General features: G+C 36.4%; 1 protein-coding gene across 2 annotated transcripts in view; it reads left to right on the top strand.

Annotated features, from left to right (window-relative positions):
• LOC136255849 (fibrillin-1-like) overlaps positions 1 to 26,081 on the top strand; it is a 146,449-nt gene that overhangs the window by 50,906 nt on the left and 69,462 nt on the right. For both annotated transcript variants that reach the window (XM_066048736.1, XM_066048735.1), the window contains exons 25-40: positions 3,168 to 3,284; positions 4,475 to 4,591; positions 5,598 to 5,720; positions 7,913 to 8,032; positions 8,133 to 8,243; positions 8,295 to 8,405; positions 14,380 to 14,505; positions 15,612 to 15,734; positions 16,915 to 17,031; positions 17,332 to 17,457; positions 18,393 to 18,509; positions 19,100 to 19,216; positions 19,358 to 19,474; positions 24,505 to 24,624; positions 24,736 to 24,846; positions 24,906 to 25,016. In XM_066048736.1, coding sequence (XP_065904808.1) covers positions 3,168 to 3,284; positions 4,475 to 4,591; positions 5,598 to 5,720; positions 7,913 to 8,032; positions 8,133 to 8,243; positions 8,295 to 8,405; positions 14,380 to 14,505; positions 15,612 to 15,734; positions 16,915 to 17,031; positions 17,332 to 17,457; positions 18,393 to 18,509; positions 19,100 to 19,216; positions 19,358 to 19,474; positions 24,505 to 24,624; positions 24,736 to 24,846; positions 24,906 to 25,016 — 1,884 coding nt within the window. The remainder of the gene's footprint in view (positions 1 to 3,167; positions 3,285 to 4,474; positions 4,592 to 5,597; positions 5,721 to 7,912; positions 8,033 to 8,132; positions 8,244 to 8,294; positions 8,406 to 14,379; positions 14,506 to 15,611; positions 15,735 to 16,914; positions 17,032 to 17,331; positions 17,458 to 18,392; positions 18,510 to 19,099; positions 19,217 to 19,357; positions 19,475 to 24,504; positions 24,625 to 24,735; positions 24,847 to 24,905; positions 25,017 to 26,081) is intronic.

Raw genomic sequence — 26,081 nt, 5'->3', positions numbered from 1 at the left:
CATACTGATATAATGATAAAAGTGCTAATGATATATGTATCTAAACCAAAACAGCCAAGCTGTAAAAAAAGAGTACGGCTCCAAAAAGGCCAAAGTGGAAAAAAATGTGAAATCCAAGGTGGTGGCCAAGAAATGGCTGTGATGGTAGGTTAATGGCAAAAATTTTAATTATGACAATTCAGGTGAGTTTGCGTTGCCTCCTCCCCTAGGATTTGGCACCAAATTCACCTGAATTGTCGTAATTAAAATTTTTGCCGTTAACCTACCATCACAGCCATTTCTTGGCTGCCATCTTGGATTTCACATCTTTTTTCACCCTGGCCTTTTTGGGGGCTGCGCTCTTTTTTTACAGCTTGGCTGTTTTGGTTTAGATATCACTTCTTTTTGTATTGCAAGCCACAAAGCTGGCCATATGGCTTTGATGCTTCCTTTTAACTTGTTTTTTTTCTTTACTGCAGGAATTGTGGAACAAAGGAAGTAATTGTGTGTATAGCTCTTGTCTGATGAAATATTTGTATATTTAACATTGAATGTGATTATCACATACTGTAGTTAATAAGGTGACTTCTTACATAACTGAACTGTAGCTGAAACTCTCATTGCTTTTTGTAGCTGAACTCTTTCCAGGATGATTTGTTTCTAGCTAAACTCTCTACAGGATGATTTGTTTCTAGCTGAACTCTCTACAGGGTGATTTTGTTTGCAGCTGAACTCTCTACATGGTGGTTTCTTTGTAGTTGAACTCTGTACAAGGTAACTTGTTCTAGCTGAACTCTCTACAGGGTGGCTGAACTCTCTACAGGGTGATCTGTTTGCAATTGAACTCTCTACAAGATGATTTGTTTCTAGCTGATCTCTCTATAGTGTAACTTGATTGTAGCTGAACTCTCTACACGATGGTTTCTTTGTAGCTGATCTCTCTACAGAGTGACTTGTTTCTAGCTGATCTCTCTACACGATGACTTGTTTCTAGCTGAACTCTCTATAGGGTTATCTGTTTGTAATTGAACTCTCTACAGGATGGTTTCTTTGTAGCTGATCTCTCTACAGGGTGACTTGTTTCTAGCTGATCTCTCTACAGGGTGAACTTGTTTCTGGCTGAACTCTCTACAGATGATTTGTTTGCAGCTGAACTCTCTACATGGTGGTTTATTTGTAGCTGAACTTTCTACAAAGCAATTTCTTCTAGCTGGTCGCTCTAAAGTGTGATCTGTTCATAGCTGAACTCTCTACAGGGTGATTTGTTTGCAGCTGAACTCTTTATATGATGGTTTCTTTGTAGCTGAACTCTCTACAAGGTAACTTCTTCTAGCTGATCTCTCTACAGGGTGACTTGTTTGTAGCTGAACTATCTGCAGGATGATTTGTTTGTAGTTGAATTCTCTACAAGGTGATCCTTCTAGCTGATCTCTCTACAGGATGACTTTTTCTAGCTGAACTCTCTACAGGGTGATCTGTTCATAGCTGGACTCTCTACAGGATGATTTGTTTGCAGCTGAACTCGCTACATGGTGGTTTCTTTGTAACTGAACTCTCTATAAGGTGATGTCTTGTAGCTAATATCTCTACTGGATGACTTGTTTCTAGCTGAACTCTCATAGAGCTATAACTTTCTCTGTAGAGTTTAAACATGTTTGTATAGCTGAACTCTTTACAGAGTGGTTTTTTTGATTGGTTCCTGAACTCTCCAGCTAGGCGGTGACTTATTTGTACTACAGAGTGACTTGTTTGTAGCTGAACTCTCTACATGCAGAGTGACTTACTTGTAGCTGAACATTGTATATAGTAACTTGTTTGTAGCTGATCTAGATGAACTCTCTACTGGTTTAGCTGAACCCTCTACACAGTGACTTGTTTGTAGCTGAATTCTCTACAGAGTGACTTGTTGTAGCTGAACTCTCTACAGGGTGACTTGTTTATAGCTGAATTCTCTTCAGTGTGACTTATGGTGTTCTGAATCTCTACAGCAACATATTTGTAGCTGAACTCTCTACAGGATGACTTGCTTGTAGCTGAATTGTCTATAAGATTAACTGTTTGTAGCTGAACTCCCTACAGAATAACTTGGGGGCAATGCAATATAATTCTATAATGGAGTAAGTCATAAAAGTAGCTGAATGCTCTATTAGGGTGACTGTTCTATTAGAGTATCTCGATCTTGCATATGCTAAACGTAGTTGGCTTGGAATCATAACTCAGTGGTTTGTAATCCGATTCTTCTGTATTACTGCAAGGACTTTCTATGATAATTATTCCAGCTACACATTGATTTTCAGCTCATTGCTATAAGCAGTTTGCCCTGTAGGCGTGAAAACTAATAGTTGTTTTTTTATTCATAAAAATCAATCGCGTAATTGTGACACAGGTTGGGTTTTGTGTCATATCTCGATGGCCTTTAACTGGATTCCTTTCAAATCACAAAAAGGCACTTCTACGATAGTGACTCCATCCACATAGCAATTTTCAGCTCATTCCTTCAAGTGGTTTACCCTGTGGGTGTGACAGACCTTCGACCTTATTTTACGCAAATAATCGGTCATACCTCCGTGAATGTTCATCGGATTCCTACCAAACTTGGTACTAAGATTTGCCTTAATGAGCCCATTAAGTGTGTCAAGTTTCAGCACGATTGGAGCACACATTAGTGTTTTATGGCGGATTTTTCGAGGTGTGCGAAAAGAAGTAGAAGAAAAAAACTAAACTTTGGCTGCTCGTATCTCGGAAATGGCTGGAGCGAGTTTCTTCAAATTTGGAATGTGGACTCCCCTACCTAGCCGGCACTTCTGTAGCAACTTTGGTGTCAATCAGATAAGGAATCATGGAACTACAAAGGTATGAAAATCGCGTTTACTTTCTTCCTGTTAATATACTCACGGTGTGGCACGCCGGCATCATGGGCCGCACGACACACTACCTTGTGTCTTGATTTTAATAAAGTTGTGCAGTTTATTAAATGTTTGACTTGAGTTTCACATGCCGTATATGTAATGCTGTTAATGTTACCTATTTCCCTAAGAGATTAACTACAAAAGTATTTACAGAGTAGAGGTGTATAACTTTTTGTAAGATACTCCAACAACATTTGTTCATGCTTAATGCAAAGCATTAAGTGGCCACTGTACACATATTATATTTTTCTTTTATTTACTAATCATATCTTCATGTAGATATTGATGAATGCACCTCATCACCTTGTCAACATGGGTGTAGGAATACTCCAGGAAGTTATCGGTGTTCCTGTAATCAAGGATATACACTGGATAATGATTTAATGAATTGTCAAGGTAATTATGGTATAGTATTAATTTAATATTGTTGGTGTATGCCACCAGGACTCAAATACCATATTTTACTGGTTAGTAGTTGTGGCTGCTATAACTTTCAGCAAGGAGAACCCTGCAGCTACTATGCGGCATGGGTGGCAATAGTCTGTGGCATTTATATGGTTTCATGATTGACTGACCTTGTTTAATCATCTTTCAATGCTATCATTTATTTCAACTACTCTCAAAAACACTATTTCCTGGTTTAAAACAACTCCTTTGCTCGGTTTCTGCCTAGATTTCTGCTTCAAACATGCCTGATAGGTATTCAGATACAAGTCATGGCTCTTATCCAAGGGCAGCTCTTGTGACAATAATTCTAGGCTGTGGAGTGGCTACTATCAGGGGGGGGGGGGGGGGGCTATAATACAAGCCACAACTATTAACCATTCAAAAAAGGTAGTATAAGCAATCAATTATCAGCCATGTTCCAACCTGTGGGATTCTCAAGATATACACAAACTTTTTATACCCGAGTGATAGGAAATTTAATACTCTAGGTGTCCACAACATACCTGCTCCCCAGGCAGTGGCATTCTTCAATAGCATCCAACCAAAGGCAGTGGTGAACATTATCAATTATCGACAGTCAACATCGTTTATCATCCACTTGTTAACTTGCTTGCATCAATTATCTTCCAGTTTGATGTTGGCACTCTCATGCAAAATCTTTCCAATGCTACAAAATAGTCTACCAGTACTAATTGTAATTCCACCAAAACTTCAAGAAAGTCTTATGAGTGGTCTTTGAAATACCTCAAATCAATTTCTAATAAAACAAACATTTAATGATTTAACACAATTAAAATGAATTAATGCTGCACCACCTCTAGTTTAGCAGTCCATACTGTTCATGTACACCACTACTACGTAGTTTAGTCTATACAGTGTATGCTGCATTGTGCTTTTCCAATTTGGAAATCTTCACATATGATGGAACAGAAGTTAAAGGATATTAAGTCTGCAGCTCATGTGTCACAAACTCTTAGCAAATTTGTATGAGGCAACTTTCTAATTTTACAGTAATGCATTTGATAATACTTTCTCTAAATATTCACTTCCTTTTGAATCAAATCGCTGGTATGCTTGTGAGCTTGTCCTTAAATTTTGTGCAATCACATGTTTTTACTGTGATATTTCTTAACTTTTAGACATTAATGAATGTGATATGGGTCGACCATGTCATGGAGGATGTATAAACACTATTGGCAGTTATCAATGCACTTGTAACACTGGATATGAGCTAGCTGATGATCAGTTTTGCAATGGTTAGTGTACATCACTGTTCATGAACGTGTGTAAATCATCAAGCTAATACTGTAGAAGCTAAGTAGCTGCCTTTGAACAATGGTATTGTTGTCTAATCATATTGATTTTCAATATCATATCAATTATATTGATTATCATGATAAATTTCTATGCGTATTTTGATTATGATACAATCTTTTTTATGTTGTGATATTATAGTGACACAAATGGTGTAGCACAATCTCTTACAGAAAATAATGTGGATGACAGTATACTGTGGTAATAATTTTCTTTAATAGAGATTTCCATTAGGTTTGGAAGGATTACATGGTGTTGTATTGCTACTTTCATATGATAAGAGCTGCATTTGTTAGTAATCTACTATCATGGCTTCACAATTTATATATCAGTATTTTATTGTACCATTGTAAAAAGATGCACAAGCATTTTAGATTTAAAATATGAAATTATTCATGCTATGAAGAAAATGTATGCAAGTTTTAATCAAGCCTTACTAAGGAAAGTCAGTCTCAAATCAGTTAAACTAAACCATAATATAATCTGCCTGCTCATGGAGAGTTCAAAAATTTCTGTTTCATTTTTATAGTCATGACTTTATAGTCATAGTCATGACTTTTTATAGTCATTTTTATAAGTCATATGAGTTTGTTTACAATGCAGTAGACGTAAACAAGATCATCATTATTATTTTCTTGCCTCCACACATGAATGCACAAATGGCTACAAGCTACAGTCATACCTTCATTAATCTGCCAGTCCATATAGTGAACATTTTGATTCAAATCCCAATTCAAGTACGTACCTGCAATTTATTTTCAGTATACAAATTGATTTCCTTGCTCTTCCTACTGTCTAATGCTATTATTCCAAAACTATTCACCACAATAAGCTGACACCTTGGTGATCCTTCCATTGACACTGTAGAAATCTTGAGAAAATAAAAACAAAATTTGCAGGTTATTGCTGAGACAGTCACAATTATTAATAAGTCATCTTCCTATACAGATATTGATGAGTGTGCAGCATCTCCTTCTCGATGTGAGCATAGATGTATTAATAATCCTGGAAGTTTTGAATGCTCCTGCAATATTGGATATGGACTGGATAATGACCAACGAAGTTGTGTTGGTATGTACAAATGCTCAGTGTTATGTTATTTATCTCACTGTTCTGTGCAGACTGTATTTATAGTGATTATGCATGCTATAAAAGGTACAGGTTTTGCCATACATAAGTATGATGGTAAATTGAAGACGCATAATAATGTAAACTACTTAAACTGTGGCTATTTGTAAGACCTACTATGTATGTGAATATGTGACTGTCTCTGGGAAAACTGGTCTTATCGCCCATTTAAAAGTATCGAGAAATGTTGGTTTAAATATTCAGAGTGTTGTGGCTGGCCAATGGTGGTAGCTACGCATACCAAATTTTTACATGTTTTACAACCATTTCTTACCTTCCTGATCATCCAGTGAAGAAGTAGTCAACAGTTAAGTTTCCCGCCATTTTAGATAGTTTTTAAACTGAGGTTGTCTGTATCAGGCAAGCTCCAGAAAGGTGGGAGGTCGGGGCCCTGGAAGGCATGCAACATGGTGTTCAAAAATTGAAAAGAAACATGTTGTGGGCCATTCAGGGCTCAGAACTGGCTAAAATGAAATGAAATTTACAGCACAGGTCATTTTCCAGCACCATGGAGCTGTACAGCCACACATAGCCATCTCCCGGTTGGCCAGGGCTCCATCAAGACCCCAGACCATTCGTATGGCTCACCACTGTGCTTTAAAAAAGCAGCCAGCAAATTTAAAGCAGACCACTTTACTCTGGTCGACTGTGGCAGTGAAACTTGATAGTACATTCATTAAGCTTTGTGTTTGTGTGAAAAAATCAAACTTCCTGTCTTGGGCGATAAGAATGGCTTTTGTAGATCCAGTCACATATTATGTTCATGTATGTTGGTGGCCAAGTGTCACCATGCATAATCTAGTTGATATATGATAGTGTCAAGTTTTGGTTTGCTGTATAAATACTTGGTTTCGGTTGAACATGCTTTCAGCTGTCCGTGTGGCGGCCTCCCAACTATCCATCATAATGAGCTTCGGGATATTACTGCTGGATTGCTGACCGAACTGTGTCATGGTGTTGAAGTTGAACCATCCCTGTAACCACTTTCGGGGGAATCATTTCGGTTGCGATCGGCCAATACTGAAGATGGGGCACGTCTTGATGTTGTTGCTAATGGCTTCTGGGAACGCGGGCAGAATGCTTATTTTGATGTTAAAGTCTTCAATCCTTTTACTCCTACGCACTGTTCAATTTCTTTATCACAGTGCTACAGGCGTGCGGAGCTAGAGAAGAAGAGAAAATATGAGGAGAGAATCCGGGAAGTTGAGCATGGGCCATTTTCGCCATTGATTTTTTCATGTACTGGAGGTATGGGACCTTTGGCCACCGTTGTTTACAAACGAATTGCCACACTACTCGCTGAGAAGCATGGACAATCATATAGGAAAACATTGTACTGGTTACGATGTAGGCTGGGATTTTCATTGCTCCGTTCAGCTGTTCAATGTTTAAGAGGTTCATGGTCCTCTTACCACCGCTGTGGATCGGGCGAGACAGCTGTCATTGACCTTGCTTATGCAGAAGGCAGGCTGGACTCAGCTTCACCTGACTAACTTTATATTTGTTTCATGTGCTTGTAAATATGCGTCCTTTATTTTATGCACAAAATATACATAAAAAATAAATAAATAGGGAAGGCCCTATAGAACAGTCAAAAAAAAAAAAAAAAAAAAGTTAATTTTTACCATACATATTTTCCTCCTCAGAAAATAATTTCACGCTTTCTACATTAACTCAACATATTTCATCATTGCCCATTCAGTACTATTTTGGCAAGGTTGTGGGCAACCGTTTGCATTATTTACAAAGTTTTAGCAACTACATTCAGTGAACAGATCCTTTGCTTACAGTATCTGCATGCTTTGTGGCATAAAGTCACAGCAAGTTTATATAAACAACATCAAGGCTTGCAACATTTCAGAATTGCTACTTTCAAGGATTGTCTTTAAATCTAGCATGCATATAAACCCAATATAATTGCTGCTGTGTATACGTAGTTTGCAATGTATGTTTGTGTAGCATTGTTTTTAGTCACCATCTTGATCACTTATGATCCCTACTAATAGGATTACCGTACCTGTATGTACTTACAGATGGTGTCCACATTAAAGCATTCTGATTTTATTGCTTGATCTTGTCATCTTACACATGCTAACAATAGAGCTGTAGTAATTGTACATGTTTCCTATTTGTAGATATTAATGAATGTAGAACAACACAACCATGTGGACAAAGATGTAACAACACTCAAGGGAGTTTTGTGTGTTCATGTGATGATGGATACAGGCTGGATAATAATGGACTAACTTGTTCTGGTGAGTTTGCAACATTTAGAGCAAACATGTTATCTAGTAAGAAATGTGCTTGCTCTGGAGAATGATTTGTTAATAATGACTATACTATATTTTTTTGCAGACATTGATGAATGTTTATCGCATCCATGTCAACACATTTGTACTAATACTATTGGAAGTTTTCAGTGTTCCTGCCACCCCGGGTTTGCTCTAAGTGGTACTAGGTGTATTGGTGAGTGTAACATTATGGTCTAAAGCTTCAGACACAAATTTTTCAATTTAGACATCAATGAATGTATTGGCAACCCATGTGGACAGATTTGCACCAACACAATTGGAAGTTATCAGTGTAGTTGTCGTCCTGGATATACACAGAATGGAAATAACTGTGAAGGTACACTGATGGATGTACATGCACAGTATATTGTAACAGGCAGTAAACTATACATCACGCACTACTGTGTGCAGTTTTAATTAAATTCTATATATAGTAGAGGTTTTGAAGACCCAGTAAAGTTTAAATTTTACCTTTAGCATAAATAAACTTCAGTAAGCATAAAATACTACTAAACTTCAGTCATTGCGTTTAATGCACAAAGACAGACATGGTGATTGTATGCTACTTTGGTGTCATAGGTAAAAAACATTTGCTAGTCATTTTTTTGCGGTGATCTCTATTGGTTCATTTATAATTTGCAGTTTGCCTACATTGCTATCTAGTGGAATATCTACTGGTATCCTATAAAGGGATCTGAATCCCTAGTAGAGATTTTCATTGCAGGTCAAGATGCTCAAAGAAGTCACTGCATTCAATATTGGTACATACATAAGTTTTGCAATATTCCCAAAACATAATTTTCTAAAACTGGGACAATCTCTCTGCATACATAATTTCATTGAAATTTATTATGTGGACTGTTCTACAGTACCTAGTAGACAACTCTACCATAGTAATGGCTCTATTTAAAATAAGGATGCAACAAGCATGAATATTGTTAAACCCATTAACAACCACTGGCATCATAACTCAGCAGGGCATCATATGCTAGTGCTGAAGTAGAAATGCCTATAGAATCCTGTTTTTGGGATAACTGGATCCTTCCCACATTTGATATGTAAGAGCGCAAAGTGTAACATTTCATGACAGGTGAGTTAAATCGTTCTTCAAGTTGATAAGTATTATTTGATAATAAAGAAAGTTTTTTACATCAAGATAGAGACAGGTCATGTTGACAGTCAACTGATTTATCCCGGTGTGGCATAGTGGACACGTATGCATACATATATGCATGCACAACAGCAAAATAGGACAAATCATAATAAACCAGTTATGGAATAGATCGCAAGTAAACTGTATAGTTCTTTAGAGTGTAAGGCACCTTTGTAAATAGTTGTAGTTGAATTCCATTGTCAGCTGGTTTTTACCAAAGTTTAGACTTTGTTTTTTGATAACTTCATTGTGGTTACTGACATGTAAACAAAACCACTCAAAAACAGCCAAGCTGTAAAAAAAGAGTGCGGTCCTCAAAAGCCTGGGTGAAAAAAGTTGTGAAATCAAAGGTGGTGGCCAAGAAATGGCTGCAATGATGTTAATGCTAATAAATTTTAACAATGCACACAGCCATTATTAAAATTTTTACTTCATTGCAGCCATTGCTTGGCCGCCACCTTTGATTTCACAACTTTTTTCACCCAGGCTTTTGAGGGCCGCACTCTGTTTTTACAGCTTGGCTGTTTTTGAGTGGATTTCACTTCTTTTTATGATTTCAAAAACCAAATTCTGCACCTTTTTACTGGGATATGTTTTCCAAGCTGTTGTATCACAAGTTTTTCTAGCATAGTACTTATTATGATGATTATGATGATGATGATTGGCGTGAGTTGTTCATACTAGTCTGCTCGCAGACCGCCTGGGGGCGAAACTAAGTTAATACTACAAATATACCACTGATCGAGTTGATATGAAAATGGCTCTGATTTGATAAAATAGCTAATAGATTGAGCCTCAAAGTGTTGCAACAATAGTATGGTGCTAATGCTCTAATAGAGCGCACGTTCTTGCTTTCACTGAAATCATCTAATAGAACACACATAAAATGTTCTAAAACAATCTAGATTTTCTATTGGTAGATCAGTTTTACTTATTAAGCTAGAATTTTCATTTATAAGATAGAAATTAAGTGAAGTGATCAACCGAGATAGCAGTGGTTCAGTGGTTAAGGATGCAAGCGTTAGGTATGGAGGTCCTTGGTTCAAATTCTGGTCATGATCAGTTCATTTTTTCGACATTTTTTATGCACCTTTTTTGCCCCTCAGTGACTGCTCTATTAGAGTATCTCAATCCCAAAATTTTACACTTGCTCGGTTTTTGCTTTATAACTTTGTAGCTGTAAGTCTGTTGCTGTTCTAACCACCAAAAGGCACTACTACGATGATCAGCCTATGTACACACGAATTTTCAAGTTATTCCTCTACTCGGTTTACCCTGTAGCCGTGACAAAAGTTTCATCTTTTTTTACATGAATAAATGCTCATAACTCCTTGGATATGTATCAGATTCATAGCAAACTTGGTACGCGAATGTACCTTTATACACTCTTCACTTGTGTCAAATATCGATACAATGGAGTTACAAGTTTGTGTTTTATAGCAATTTTTGCAAAGTGTGCGAAAAGAAATCGAAGCCCCCGTAGCTCCCCCTACGGCGAAGAAAAAAAAACAAAAAATTAAAATGAAACTTTGGCCACTCATATTTCAGAAATGGCTAGGGAGATTTCCCTCAAATTTGCTATGTGGCATGGCCTACCTGGCGGGCACTTCTGTAGTGAAACTAGTTCCAATCGGATAAGGGATCATGGAACTACAAAGGTGTGAAAATCGCATTTCTTTCTTCCTGTAAATATACTAACTAACGGGGTGGGGTCTATTCTAAACGGAACGGAACGGAATGATGTACTAAACTACGGAACAGAATGCTTTCTCAAATTGAAGCTTGCAGCTTACCATTGCTGTACAAGTTATCGATGGCACTTCCAGCAGGTAATCAAACGCACCCCAAGAAAGATAAAACGAATTTAAGGATTGATTGTGGGTTCTTGTTGGTTGTCATTAGTAACAAAGTACTAATTGTGGGAATAGCTGACTCAATGTGTTCATCTTCAGATGTATCAAGTAGAGAACTTAATGCATGACTTGTTTTTACTAGTATGTGAGTTGTTTTTGCTTACTTTGGCTTTAGAATGTACGGTCTGGGACCCAGCCTTTCTAATCGGCATAAAACAGTATGTACTGTAGCTACACTACAAAGGAAACAAGTATGGTGACAAGCTGAATCAACTCAGTCTAAGCAGAATCTAAAGGAATTTTGTGCAATGTGCCTCAAGGAGGCTATATTGTGTGAACATCAATGATTCATTAACAGAGTAGTAGGCCAGATATCTCAGCCTGAGTAGTGAGTTGAATCCAGGATGGGGTCTATTTTACAGAATGGAATGCTTTCTGAATCAAAACTTGCAGCTTGGCTAGCCGCTATCATTGCTGAAATTGCATTTTATCAGTGGAGCCTCCAAGAAAATGGAATAGGATAATAATAATAATATATTAATAGCTGTCTCATGTAGTGATTGTTCTACTGCCTGATATATCAAGCAGGTCTCTTCAATTCATTTATTGCATGACCAAGGCAAGTTTTGCTACTACAATACAGTAGCCGATTGGATGCCAGTTGTTTCTGCTGATCTTGACAAGATAAATAGTTTAGAAGACCGCGGGCCACTCAATTTCTTCAGTTTCAGAGCATAATATCCACAGAGAAATTAACTATATAGAAAGTTACTGGTGACAGGAAAAAGCTAGGTGATCATGACTTTATTCAGTCTAATAAACAGAATATATGATTGATTGAGTGAGGTATCACTTTCAGAATGTTCAGACAACCAGCAATGAGATGCATGGATTCATCGAATTTTTGTTGCGGTTGGAGACATTAAATATCCAAAAGCAAACTGACTGTATAATATTAATTCACTTTCTTTATATTTTCTCAATTTTGAGCCTGCATGTATACAAATAATTAATTTTTTCTTAGTCAATGAATAAGACGGGAGAGAAAATTTATCTTTGTTTACCTATACTGTACAACTTCAAAGGAAAATGAAGAAAACATACAGACAAATCAATAAAATTAGTACAACTACAATAAGGTGAATTACAGAATTAAATACTTAATATGGATTAGAGCCTTTAGATAATTATTGTTCCAAAGCAAACTTGTAGATGGAAAAAACAAAGACTGGTGAGATCTTGGTTAATAAATGACAGTGGTTGGAGATTAAAAGGGTGGTAACTTCTTGTTCTTGAATATGTTACAAAGTGGAGGTACAAATCAAAATGGGATATCAATTAAATTTGTATACATAAATAATCTAGCATTACTGTATTCATTTGTCCTCCACTTAAATATGCTACAACAGTGTCGGTACGTTGGCAGTCTACCTTGAAATCTCAACTCTAGAGTAGATCCAACACAGAGCAGCCCGCACTGTAACAAATACATGTGATCCCACTGTAATTTCATGGACCAGCTGGACTGCGGTTTAAAATAGACGAACAAATTTAACCTGTTTTATTTGAAGCATGTGAAATGTTACACTTAAGAAATTCTAGGATTCTTAGGTGGTATGTAATTAATGTGAGTGTTCCATTTCAGGTCTGACTAGATACATTGAAATTACACACACATCTTGGTCCAAATCACATTTGCCTGCTGGCTATGGGCATGGTATCCAGGGCTGTCCAGGGACATTAAGGGGCCCAGGGCAAGGAGGTTTTCATTCTGAATCACAACTTCACCCAAGCTGTATATTGAAGACAAAGAAAAAGAAGAAAAAAAAGGTCATTACAGCTGAGAATGACAATAGCTACCCCTCACCAACCATATCTCTTTATTTATAAGCTTGCTACACTGCTCCTCCTCTGAAGAATACTGTGACTGCTTTATTGAGTATTTAGATCTGACTGCTCTATTAGAGTATATCAATCTTGTAAACAGGTATTCAAGGGGCCCTTCATGGGGCCTCCTGGGGCCCCTTTCAGGCTGGGGCCCAGGACAAAATGCCCCAGTTGCCCCCTCTGTGGGCGGCCCTGATGGTATCACATACATAGAAGGTTTATAATTGAGATTTGGTTGATCTTGCAGTTTTGGCATTTAGCCTTATTCAAGGCTAACAGTCAGGCACATCCTTAAATTTGTGTAACAGAAAAAATCAGCACACTATCAAACATGGCATTAGTCCACTGCACCGGCTGTTAATAACTCCATGCATACACTTCAGTGATGTTTGCAGAGTATAGCCTTTTTGCGGTCTGCCAAAATATTTGCTCCTCACACACTGCACAAAATTATTCAAGTTTTAATTCAGCTATATAGCTCTTTCCTGTTACCAGTGTCTTCCTGCTTGCTTTATTTGTACACTGACTTATGACCTGCAAAGCTGGCCCATACTGTTTTCTAAAGTAAAAATAAGCAAAACAGCTCACATAAAGTGCCCTTCTTGATATATCCGTAGATGAATCATGGATGAACATCACTAATACAGCTCATCCCACAATTAATACTTCATTACTAATGACAACCAACAAGAACCCACAATCGATCCTTTAATTCTTTTATCTTATGTTTAATCACCCACTGGAGGTGCCACTGATAACTTTGTAAGGGCAGTTTCTGTAATGGTAAGTTGCAAGCTTCAATTTGAGAAAGCATTCTGTTCCGTGGTTTAGTCCATCATTCTGTTCCGTTCTGTACCATTCCGTAGAATAGACCCCACCACTAATGGTGTGGCGTGCCGGCTTCTTGGGCTGCATGACACACTACCATGTGTCTTGAACTGCATAGTCAACTTTTGTAGTTTATAGTGAGTATTTAGATATATGGTTACTAAGTAGTTATGTGTATTGGGCCGTTAGTATGATGCAATTCAGTAATTCAGCCAGTGGTTACTGAGAATTTGGCTGTGAATGGGTTAATTGTCATTCCTGTTAACCAGTGTGGAGCCCCAGTTCTTTGAACTGAACTTGCACACTACATTATAGTACTACATAGAGAATTTTACTTGGTTAAACAATGCAGCTCTTACTGACAATAAATACCATTAAGTAACTATATTATATACATTTAAATAATAGTTGTAGCTACTGCAATATATTCAAAAGTATGTACCTTAAGAACACATTGTGGACACTCAAAAGGATGGTTCATATTATATGCACATTGTGGGTGTGACTTTTCTTCAATCAATGTGCAGACATCTATGTCATTGCATATGTGGTTTACAGAGTATGATATATAACTAATATTATGCATACAGATATTGATGAGTGTCAAATGTCACCTCCGCCTCCATGTGAACAAGGCTGTTCTAACACAATTGGTAGCTATCAGTGTACTTGTGGTATTGGATATGCACTACATGATGATGGACAAAATTGTACAGGTATGTTATTCTGTATTGATGATTGACCATCGTGGATTATGGCGGCATAATTTAAGGCATAATTGATTGGCAAAAGCATCAATCCAATGGTACAATACTTACAAGTTGAGCAGATTTGTATTCTCTAAATAAAAAGTGCACTTTAATGTCAAATTTAGAGTCTCTTGTGTTAGGAACTAAATAGGGAGATACTCTTATAGAACAGTCACCACATGGAGAGGCACCATACAGTACTGTATATTAGAGATCATGAATATTTGGGCTTTTTTTGGCCAAAATTATCACCCTAAAACCAGCCTCACATTACGTTTAGCAGTATACCTTACCTTGGTGCCTTGGGAGTATTGGCAAGATATATATAAGCAAGCCCAAAGTGCTTTCAATATGACCTTAAAGTTGCTACAATATTTTTGATTTTTTCACTGTTCAATGTTGCTTCAACTGGTGTCTTTTGACAATGCAAGTTCCATGGACTTACCTGTGTCCTCCTTTGTGTCCAATTTATTTTTGCTGACAGCACAAGGTGTATAGGGATTTAATGTTCACTAGTATATCTTCAGATGTAAGTGACCTCCCTTGTTTCATTAAATTATTCCTTCTAATAAAAAAGCTCCTAGACACATATGATACTCTGATAAAGAAGTACAATGTTCCAAGACAATAGTTAGGGTATGATGGAGCACAACTAAGCATATTGTGAAGCGTTACTCTAAAATGTTGAACTAATATCAAAGGCACAATAGTTCCAGGCCTATGGTACTGTTGAGTTTCTACAATTTCAAATTGTGTTGATTATCAATAGACATAAACAGTTTTTGATTTTAGGATTTGACCTAGTACTATTCCTGTATGGTCACTTACTTTGGCAGTGCTCAATTGATGCTATTATTTAGGCTCTCTTCTTATTGCTATAGTGACTGACATTCTTGCATTTGTCTTTGTTATATACATAATGCACATATCCACTTTATTGTGTACTATGCAAGTTGTTATGTACCTTTTCACAGGTCAAGTTATGATTTGTCTAGTCTATTCATGCCAATTGGAGAAGCTATAAGACTGCAATCGATCAATGATTTATTTAGTGTATATATATTCTATTACAGATAACGTAGAATGCAATGCAATGCCACCATATTGTGAACAACAGTGCAGGAACACTCTTGGAAGTTTTGTGTGTTCGTGTAATGATGGATACTCTCTGGCTGTTGACCAGTTGTCCTGCAATGGTGAGTTTATGTTGTGTATATTTATAGAGTTTTGAGATTCAAATCCAGCTCAGCTTCTTACTTCTGCATTTTTCATGCAATATTTCAGTCTGGCTGAATGTTCTATTAGAGTTTTCCTAATCTTTAACTATTACATCATACTTCAATACAATAAAATCTAAAAAAAAAGTTTTGCAATTTATTGGAGTATTCACACTGTGTGCAAACAAATGGAGAAAACACCTATATAGACTTCAATAAAGGAAACTTAAATACAGTGTGAAGCTGGTTCTGCCTGTATAGCAGGTAACTCCTGTAAAAGACTGTTGTAATTTGGAGAAAGAACTGTGGAGTTATGCATCCATGAAACTGATTTCTTCTTTCTTCCTGTTCATGGTGTGACATGCTGTCTTTCTTGGCCATACTATATACTGCGCTCTACTGTTTGTTCTGTAGCATGCATTTTCTAGACTAGTACAGATAAAAGCAGCATAATTACTGTGCAAATACAGTTACATTTGTAGTGGAAATTTTAAAGTATATAAAATTTCTTGTCAAAATACTTTGTTTGTTATTAATTATTGCTATAATTTTTATATGACTGGATCTGCAAAAACCCTACACAGTCACACAAGTCTAAATATGCAGTATAAAGAATTAAATACAATGGATAAAAAAATGTCCATAAATTTTTAAATGTCTTGTGCTTAGTGAATTTAGGGCCTAACAGCAAAACTCTGGATATCACCTTATTCGCATACACAAGAGGAGATGGAAAATCTTCATTTTGTTACAGTAGATCTCCAAGGATACACAAGTTATGGGCATTTGTTTATGACATGTCATGGTTAATGGTGAACATGATGGTGCAAATTTGAACCCCGTATCTTACTTTATATTACAATTGTTTTAGTAAATGCCTGTGACCTATTGTCCTTATACTTGCTGTACAAATTGTTTTTTCTGTTTTTGCTACTTTGTAGGGCTGTAACTCACAACGTTATTGTCATATGAGGCTGAAAACTTTGCCAGAGCATGCACTTAGTTAAGTGAATTACAAATATTTAGTAAACAGGAATTCAAACAATGCGCAATTTTGTTGGCTTTTTGCAGATCCAGTCACATAATTATGTGTATCATTAAAATGACATATTTGGTTAAGATGATATTTACACCCTGTATAATGTAAACATACCTGTAGATATTGATGAGTGTAGATTCACTCCTTGTGAACACATTTGTACTAACAATAATGGAAGTTTTGTGTGTACTTGTAATGATGGACATGAGCTAGATAGCAATGGACGAACTTGTACTGGTATGTATAATGCTGTATATTGTAAATATATTGCACTGTAAAGAGTGTGTATGTAAAATATACTCTTGCAAAACTCATGTGAAAAAACTTTGAAACAGGATTTCTGTAACATACACTTAATTTAAGAAAAAATGTCTGGTGTTGTCTGCCTCTCTATTAGTTACCAATGGTCTTAACCCAAATGGTCTTATATTACAAAACCATTAATAATAATAATAATACTGCCCAAATAAATTCTTTTAACTGTCTTGCATGCCCAGGAGTAGATATCCTTGATCATTTGTGTATTAATTGTTGCAGCTATTGGTAGTCCATGTGAAACTTCTCCCCGACCATGTGAACAAATTTGCACTGAAAATGGTGACAGTTATGAATGCACCTGTTTGCACGGATACATGCTGCAGAGCAACAGGAGAAATTGTGATGGTATGTGTAACATTGTTAACAGAAAATAAGTGTTAGTTATATTCATTTTGTAAAATTAGCTAGTTCAGTATTGATGGCTACACTTCAAAACACAGTAACCCACAGGCCCTATGTTGTGGCACCTGAGTGAAGTAAAGACACTACTGCAGGACCTGAGGATTACTAATTCCATAAAATCCAGTGTTTTGAAGTCTACTTACTATTTCAGACTTTAACTTGTTGTTATACCTTCACAGAGTCCAGCTTTTAACATAGAAAGGTTGAGATACTAGAACAAACAAGCCAACTAACCTCCCTATAATTTAATATGGCTGTTAGCATCTATTATTTTAAATGTCTGATGTTATACGTAGGTACATGATTTCCTTGTTTTGTGCATCAGAGCAAAGCATGGTGTATATAGATCCTAATGCAGAACATGATGTGATGTAGAGATCATGTTTATAGCCAATCAAATTTCACAATCAAACATTGTTAGATCATTTAGTGAACAAAGCTGTATGATTATAGCACCCAAAATACACATCACTTAACACAGTACCTTCATTGTCATAATAAATACAAATGTATTGCACTAGTTACTGTAACAGTATATAAGATGACTCACATTGCAATTACAATTAAATAATACAGTAAGTTCTGATAGGTTTCTTGTTGAATAATTGCTGTGATATTAGTGACATACAGAGAGCAGCTGCTATTATTATATAATTCTTTTGAAAGGCTATCAGACTTGGTAGTTGTACAGACTGCTACTTAACTGCTGCTGCTGCTGCTGTTGCTGCTGCTGCCTGCTAATGTTGGTGTAATGCCATGTACCACAGACTATGTCATTTCATAAGTAGTTACTTACCGGTATACCTGACCTGTCAATATCATTCTTACATTGCATAATATGGGAACAAACTCTTATTTACGTCTACATATATTTGCAGATATCAATGAATGTAGCTCATCTAGTTGTCATCAAGGATGTACAAATACTCCGGGAAGTTATGAGTGCTTTTGTAATCGAGGATATACATTGGACAATGATCAAATAACTTGTAGAGGTATGTATGAGCAATTTATTGTAACGTGGAAGTGTAATGTAATGAGATAGTGTATAATACCTATGCATACATAATTACTGGGAATCAAATCAGTAATGTATAGATGAAAATAAGTCAAAGTAATTTTGTGTAAAGTCTTCCTCAATACCATTCTTTCATAAAAGGATTCGGGTCCAATAAAATAAGATACCATATTTTATAGCTAGGAGTTGTTGATTTATTCTTTGTACATACAAACATTTATTAATACTGTATGTATAGTACTAGACATCCGATTATAAACAACCTGATTCCTCATTAATTGTACCCACTAAACCACATTGGAGAAAGCATGATATCATTTTCGCTTTTCCATTTGGTAGCAGTATTATCAGACAATGACCAAATAGGTTTTGTTGAGAACAGATGCACACATTTATTTTCCTATTTTTCTTGAATCATAGGTTTAAATATATCTCTACTCCAACAGCAAATAATTGCACCAGTTCACTAAGATAAAGTTTTAACAATAACTATAAACATTTTTATTTTCTTTTGCATGTCTCCTCACTTTGTGTACTAATATTGAATTTGGTATTTCTTGCTTTCAGACATTAATGAGTGTGACTTGGGTAGTCCATGTCACCAACAATGCAGCAACACTGAAGGTGGTTACTACTGCAGTTGTAATCCTGGATATGAACTGGTCAACGATCAGTTTTGTAATGGTTAGTGAATGCCACTATTCATTGTACAGTATGTATATACGTATCTTGCTACGTATACTGTTAGTAGGCTATTTGCACTTTGAACATTGGTGTTGTTGTATAATGAAAACTACTAATACTGTATATTGTCTTCCTAAACAGATATCAATGAATGCGCAGTATCACCATGTGATCAAAGATGTACCAACCATCCAGGAACTTATGCATGTTCTTGCAATATTGGATATGAACTAAACAGTGATGAACGAAGCTGTACTGGTATGTATGTGTAATGATATGTGGCTTTGTATGTATCTAACTGTAAGTAAAGTACATCTTAACTATACTTACGTGTATGTATGACTGTAGCTGTTATACGTAAACACAATGAATTACAAATACGTATTTCATGGAGATTTCTTAGTATACTAGTAGGGCAGCTTAGCTGGCAGAAGTGGACACTCTGGACAAAAGCACCAATATTTTTTTACATACTACCCAGGTCGGTAGCATTCAGTTTTTGATAGGAACCAATTCATCTAATCACCCTGAGGCAGTTTGCTAAAGCATTTTAAGTTGGCTGCTATGGTTAGTAAAATGGCTTTTTGTTTATTTCTTCCTTAGGCATTGTTTAAATTGCTACTATTTGGCATCAAAGCATAGGGCTTACTTTGTGAAACAGCTTGCTTTTATTTGAAGTCAATAGCTTGTTCCATTGCAGAGTTGTGATCATTTATGTAAACCAAAAACCCATCAAATCGGTCCCGCCCACACATTTAATTACAAATGCAATGAAGTTTGTTTTGATGCCTAACTCCTGATCAGTTCATTATTAAGACATGTTAGGGTTATTGTAGGCATATACTCCATGTAGAATGTTACCATAGAAACCTAAACACTCATCTGTTACCATAGAAACCTACAAGAAACATTGAAAACACTCGGTATAGTGTTTTCAGTAGTCTTGTAATCCATATGTAAAATTGCACAAGTTATAAGCTCTTTATTCATTATCATAATAGCTCAGCAAATATCAGAAAACAGTTGATGATACCTGTACTGTTTGCAAAACAGAACACAATGAATCAAAATCCAACTAAATACGTACAATCAAGAAGGATAATTTACTAAATTTTACTGTATTAGTGGTCTATCAAGTATCGTCACACTCAGTATTAGCTATCGTATGTTTCTCAATCTAAGCAGTGACAGTTACAGAGCTCTGTGCGCTACCAACCAGCTTTTCTGCATGAACATCTGCCACTCTTACATTTACACTTGACTAGTTCACTACAAGCATTAGCAGCTATAGGTAATGTGCTCCACACTGCAACCCAGACATTGCACTCATCAAGTGTCCACCCCTAGCCTTCTAGAGGTGACTTCTATTGCTCATTTTGCTTACTGTAGCACCATATTGCAGTTTGGTATGCCACTCATTTGGTATGCTGCAACAGTGCTTCCTGTGTTGGGATAGCATCTCCATCAGCCTACCCTTGTTGCAAATTATATCCTTTCTAGCTTTATTCACACATTGTAGCTCTCTTGTTTTGTCATATATTAATGTTCTAGCAACTTGAAATGTGGAGAATCAATATCTGTAATAGATAAAGGGTGGAGTGCCACATAGGCCACCCATTCTGATCTCTTACCCTAACCATAAAGTGAAGATGTAGTGTCACAACCTGTGAAACTATGTATATGAAAAACTGGTATATAGAGTAATGGATCTCTCTGTACCAAGCTTTTGATAGATAGCACTTAATTATGTGATAAAGTGTTTTCCAGCACCAAAGGCCACCCAAATATTATGGCTTTGACAGAAAGTTACAAGATGGTGGAACTTTCCAATTAAAATCTGTATCAACAATGCAGTTGCTATGGCCATTCATAAAAGCTTCGGATAACCAGCCTTGTGTCAGCTTCTATTTTGATTGTTGAAAGAGAACAAAATGGCTTTTGGCTGTGGTACTTGAGGGATTGTGTTCAAGGTTGTCAAGTGCATCAACAGTAAACAGAAAATTTACAACTCCCTTCTCTTCATATATTCCTCACAAACAGAAGTTGTTAACTGGTTTTCTATTTCAAGAACCATGTCTTGGCTTGTGCACCTAGACTTAAGTCATATAGATGGTTTACTATCTTTTTAGACCTAGTTTCTCTGTGAATTTTCATAGAGAAGCAATGGATGTTGTCTCTCCAATAAATGATGAGACTAAACAGTAGCTGGTGTGTGCTTACTGAAATCAAAAAAGTGTTTGTGAGATTGTGAGGCTTACCTATGAATTGGTGGAATCTTGACATTTTAAGTCAAGACCATTATTTTAGTATCACAGATACTAGGGTCTGTTGCTGACAGCCAGGTAGAAACTTACCATGAAAATAAAAACCTTTGTAACTTGTAATGTCTTTTCACAAACAACACCATTTGATCTTGTGTGGCACAGCCTGTTTTAATATCTCCTGTATATATACTGTACCTTGCTCAAAAGCCATAATTTTATTATTGTCATCATTTTGTTCTTGCTCTTGTGGAAAATGTGCTAGAACTTTCTCCCTATATCAAACTATGTTTATCTCCTTCTAAACACCAAGGTCAAATGTGACTGGATTTGAGAAAACCCATGCAGCTTCGACGTACAAAGCTTCGTTAGGAGATATGGCAATATTAAATAATCATTGTGTAGTAACTTCCCAGTGCCTACAGCTGTGCAAACAAAATTTGCACCAATTATTCATCTATGTACTAGCTATCACTGTGTGGGTCTATAAGTTCTGATACCCAAATATGCCCTGTTTTTGGAAGCTTTTTTGAGTGTGTGTAGTGAGCTGGGACTTCACAGAGAGCTCGCCAATAATGTTCTCAATCAATTTGAGAGCCATGGAGGGCCCAAGCTTGGCCTCTGGATTCCATTCATCTTCTTGCTCCATTTTATACTTTTATACTGCTATATTAAGCCCACCCACTGCCCCTATTACTACACCTGTGACATTATTACCCCATTAAAACAAAGCCATAGCCATTTAATAGCACCAATCTTTCACTCTTGGCTTTGACAGGGTCGAAAGAAAGCTTTCTGCAGAAACCAGACTTGCCAGTCCTGAAGGAAATACAGAGTGGTGTATTAGCCATTCCTGTTAAAAACGTAAGTTTGATTTTGTGTGTGTGGAAGCCGGGTTATATGAAATCCGGTCACATATAACCTCGAACTTTTTCATGCAATTGGTAAGATAAGTAAGACAAGACATGACGAGCCATCGTATCTGTTGACCAGCATCAATGGGACTTCACACCTGAAATCGTAAATACTGCTTCCTACAGTAGCTTGAATTGATGATCTCATTAATTTCTCATTGCTAATTTTATATAACAAGACTTATGCCATGTTACCTTGTTTTGCACTAGTTCTTCAGTTGTAATATCATTACGGAACATTAGGACAACTAGCAAAGTTTCAAGCAAATGAGTTGTATACTACTAAAGCCATACCTATTTGATCTTATGTTGCGCGGGCCCGACCGACTGCATTTTTCTTCAAATGAAATAATTTTGAAAATCACGTGTGCGGATCACGTGTTCTTAATTAAAGACAACACCCTCGTGATATAGTCCAAAAGGGAACATTGAAGATCGTCCAATGCTCTAACATTGTAGAATACGATGGGAAAGCTCTTTGGGAGATCTATGTTTAAATCTGATGCTACTAGAAGAATATGAAATCTAGATTTTTAACTGTGTATGTACTATTATAGCTACATTCATTTTGTATGCTTGTGTTTAAAATTTTTATCATTTTCATTTTCAAACCGACCTACCTACCCAAATTTAAAATAATTTTTCCCGCGTAGCATAAGATCAAATAGGTATGGCCTAACAGGTTCTGTCTCCTTTTTGTATTGAGTTGGCATGTCAGTGTCTTTTGCTGACAGGTCAGACACATACTCCAATCCATATTTAAAACTTTAGTTCAAGTACATTTGTTTATTTAACAACACTTAACTTAATGTCAACATACAGATAGGCTATTTATCTTAGAAAGTATTCAAAATCTCAATCCCACAAGTAAAAGGTAGTTGTCATTGGTAACCATATGTGTTGTCAATGACAACCATATGTGTGAATGCTTTACTACAGCTCAGGAGTGTAGGGAGGGGGGGTTCCGGGGGGTTCAGATACCCCCCCTGCAAAAGTTAGACTTCTGCAAGCAGGATCCTAACACACCATTTAGTGTGACAGGACAAAATGAGTGAGCAATATAGTGTAATGGCACAATACAACAATTGATAAAACTTACATTCATCTCTCAGGGAAGGATTTACAGAGGTAACATGAGCCCTCTTCAAAACTTGTTAAAAGATCGATATACTCTAATAGAGCAGTCAGGTATATACTCTAATAGAGCAGTCAGGTATACTCTAAATAGAACATGCATGTAAATATCCATGTCCATATGAAGTTTTTCAGACATTCCAACATTAAATGCAAGACTTAGCATGACCTTATACTGCTATAGCTTTGGTGTACAGTATTTAAAGATATAGAGCTCCAGTAATTTATCACTTGTGTTATGCAAAATGAATTCATGCTATGCATAATTGTATAGCTATATTGTTTTGATTGTCATTTGTATTAGTGGATTTATGGCTCCTATACCACAGTAAGATATAACCATCACTTACAGATTACTATTATGTGTCTCTATGTGTTATGCTGTCTGTTTCCACTAGGTGACTTTATCTAGTACTACCTTCATCCCAGGGGCACTTAATGCATTATAATTAATGTACTTTTTGCATAAAGTATAGTAATTTGCTGAGTTTTGATGTATTAAAATATTGAAAGTCCCTCAGCGGACTCAATGCTGGTGCTAGAACCCCCCTTCAAAAAATCCTGGCTACGCCCCTGACAGCTGATTTTTGCCATTATGTAATATAATATTGACGCTATGATGAGAAAATGCATGGGAACACATGTATGACTTCATGTTCACTTGATTTCATTACATCAGATACTTTAAATGCATAAATAATTGGGAAGCCATAAAAGTACAATCTGGTTCCTATTGGAAATTGAAAGGTAATAGGGTAGACAACATTTGGAGAAAGTTTGGTGCTTTTGTCCAGAATGTCCACATCCAGAATGTCCACATCCATCCATCCAGAATGTCCAAATTTGCCATTAAGCTGCCCTACTATACCTGTTTACTAAAAATGCAAAACATTTTAGATTATGCATTTGCATAGTATTTATGTCTGATAACACTTATGCATACAAATGATGATTTGATTGCGTATTTTTCTATTTGCAGATATTAATGAATGTACAACAACACAACCATGTGAACAAGGATGTACCAACACTCAAGGGAGTTTTGTCTGTTCATGCCGCCATGGATACAGGCTGGATAACAATGGATTAACTTGTTCTGGTACACTATGTGTGAATGTTTAGTACATTTTTAGTTTGCCTAAAACAAGTTCATACTTGTGAAGCTTGATAAATGTGATTACTTATATTTTTAAATAACCTTTACATGCAGATGTTGATGAATGTGTCTCAAATCCATGTCAACACACTTGTACTAATGATATTGGAAGTTATCAGTGTTCCTGTGACCCCGGGTTTGCTTTAAGTGGTACCAGGTGTAATGGTAAGTGTGGTGTTGTATACTGTATAAATAACCATTAAAACTGTTTTGATTGTTTTCAGATATCAATGAGTGCATTAGCAGCCCTTGTGAACACCATTGTACTAACACAATTGGAAGTTATCGTTGTAGCTGTCGTACTGGATATATACTGAATGGAAATAACTGTGAAGGTGTGCTAGGAGTAAAACAGTGTACATGTGTAAAATGCAAAAAACAAATATTTACAAAAGTTATACTCTGTTGCACCATAACCCGGACTCCTGTTAAAAGTCTTTACAGAAACACCGACATTGAATTAAACCAATGTCAATACCCATATGCATATTTGATCTTCCTGCTTACCTCACAGTCTCAAGGCTATAATATTATGATCTTCTTCATGCAAAACCATGCATTCAGTTTCTTCGTCTCAGAGGTTGTTTCTTCTGTCTAATATTTAGTACTCAGTTAACATAGATGAAGACTATCTAGTTGTTAAAAGTTAGTGTAGCACAACATTGACTTGTAAGTAGTCATAAAAATTCTTTAAATTTATTTCCCCCTGGGGTTACTGTAATTAGCAGTGAGCAGGTAATTTTATAGAATTTCATGGCTAATATAAATGATTAGAACTTTGGGTTGTAATCATAAAATGTAAGGGACCATAAGTTACACATCTTTTGCTTTGCCACTCATAACGTCACTGTACAACTAGTGACGTCATCCGCACTCGGTACATGTGACTAGTGCCTCAAGAGCTATCCTGTGGTACTACTACCTGCGGGCATGGATGGCTGCATTGCACGTTATAAATCATTTTAAAAGCATCAAAGTTACTGAAACTAATGCATGCAGTAACACATTAAGATGTACATCTAAATACAGAGTGATTTCTGGTGCTTAGCAATTTGACCTTGAGTTTGTTCAAGTAGTAGTATTGCCCAGTCAAGTGTTCAACGATTGTCCATGGCAGGTACTGATTATATGATAGTCCATAATTCCTAGTGCTTATAATGGTGCTTCTTTTGTGACATAGTAAAACACCTCAATTTGATCAATTTTCCTGGTTAAGATCCTATACATTTTTTAATCACGAGATTACATGTTTTATGCAACTTACTGCCTATCAAGCATGGTAACCATCATCTGCAAATCTACTTGCTGTATTGTGATGGTGCATAACATAGAGAAGTGGGAACTGCATGACATATGGTGGTGCATGACTTACAGTCCCTTACACCATTGACTTCAAGTAA

This window comes from Dysidea avara, chromosome 5 (assembly GCF_963678975.1).
Source record: "Dysidea avara chromosome 5, odDysAvar1.4, whole genome shotgun sequence".
In the NCBI taxonomy this organism is placed as follows: Eukaryota; Metazoa; Porifera; class Demospongiae; order Dictyoceratida; family Dysideidae; genus Dysidea; species Dysidea avara.
Note: the sequence above shows the minus strand (reverse complement) of the source record. Positions and strands in the feature narration are given on the sequence as shown.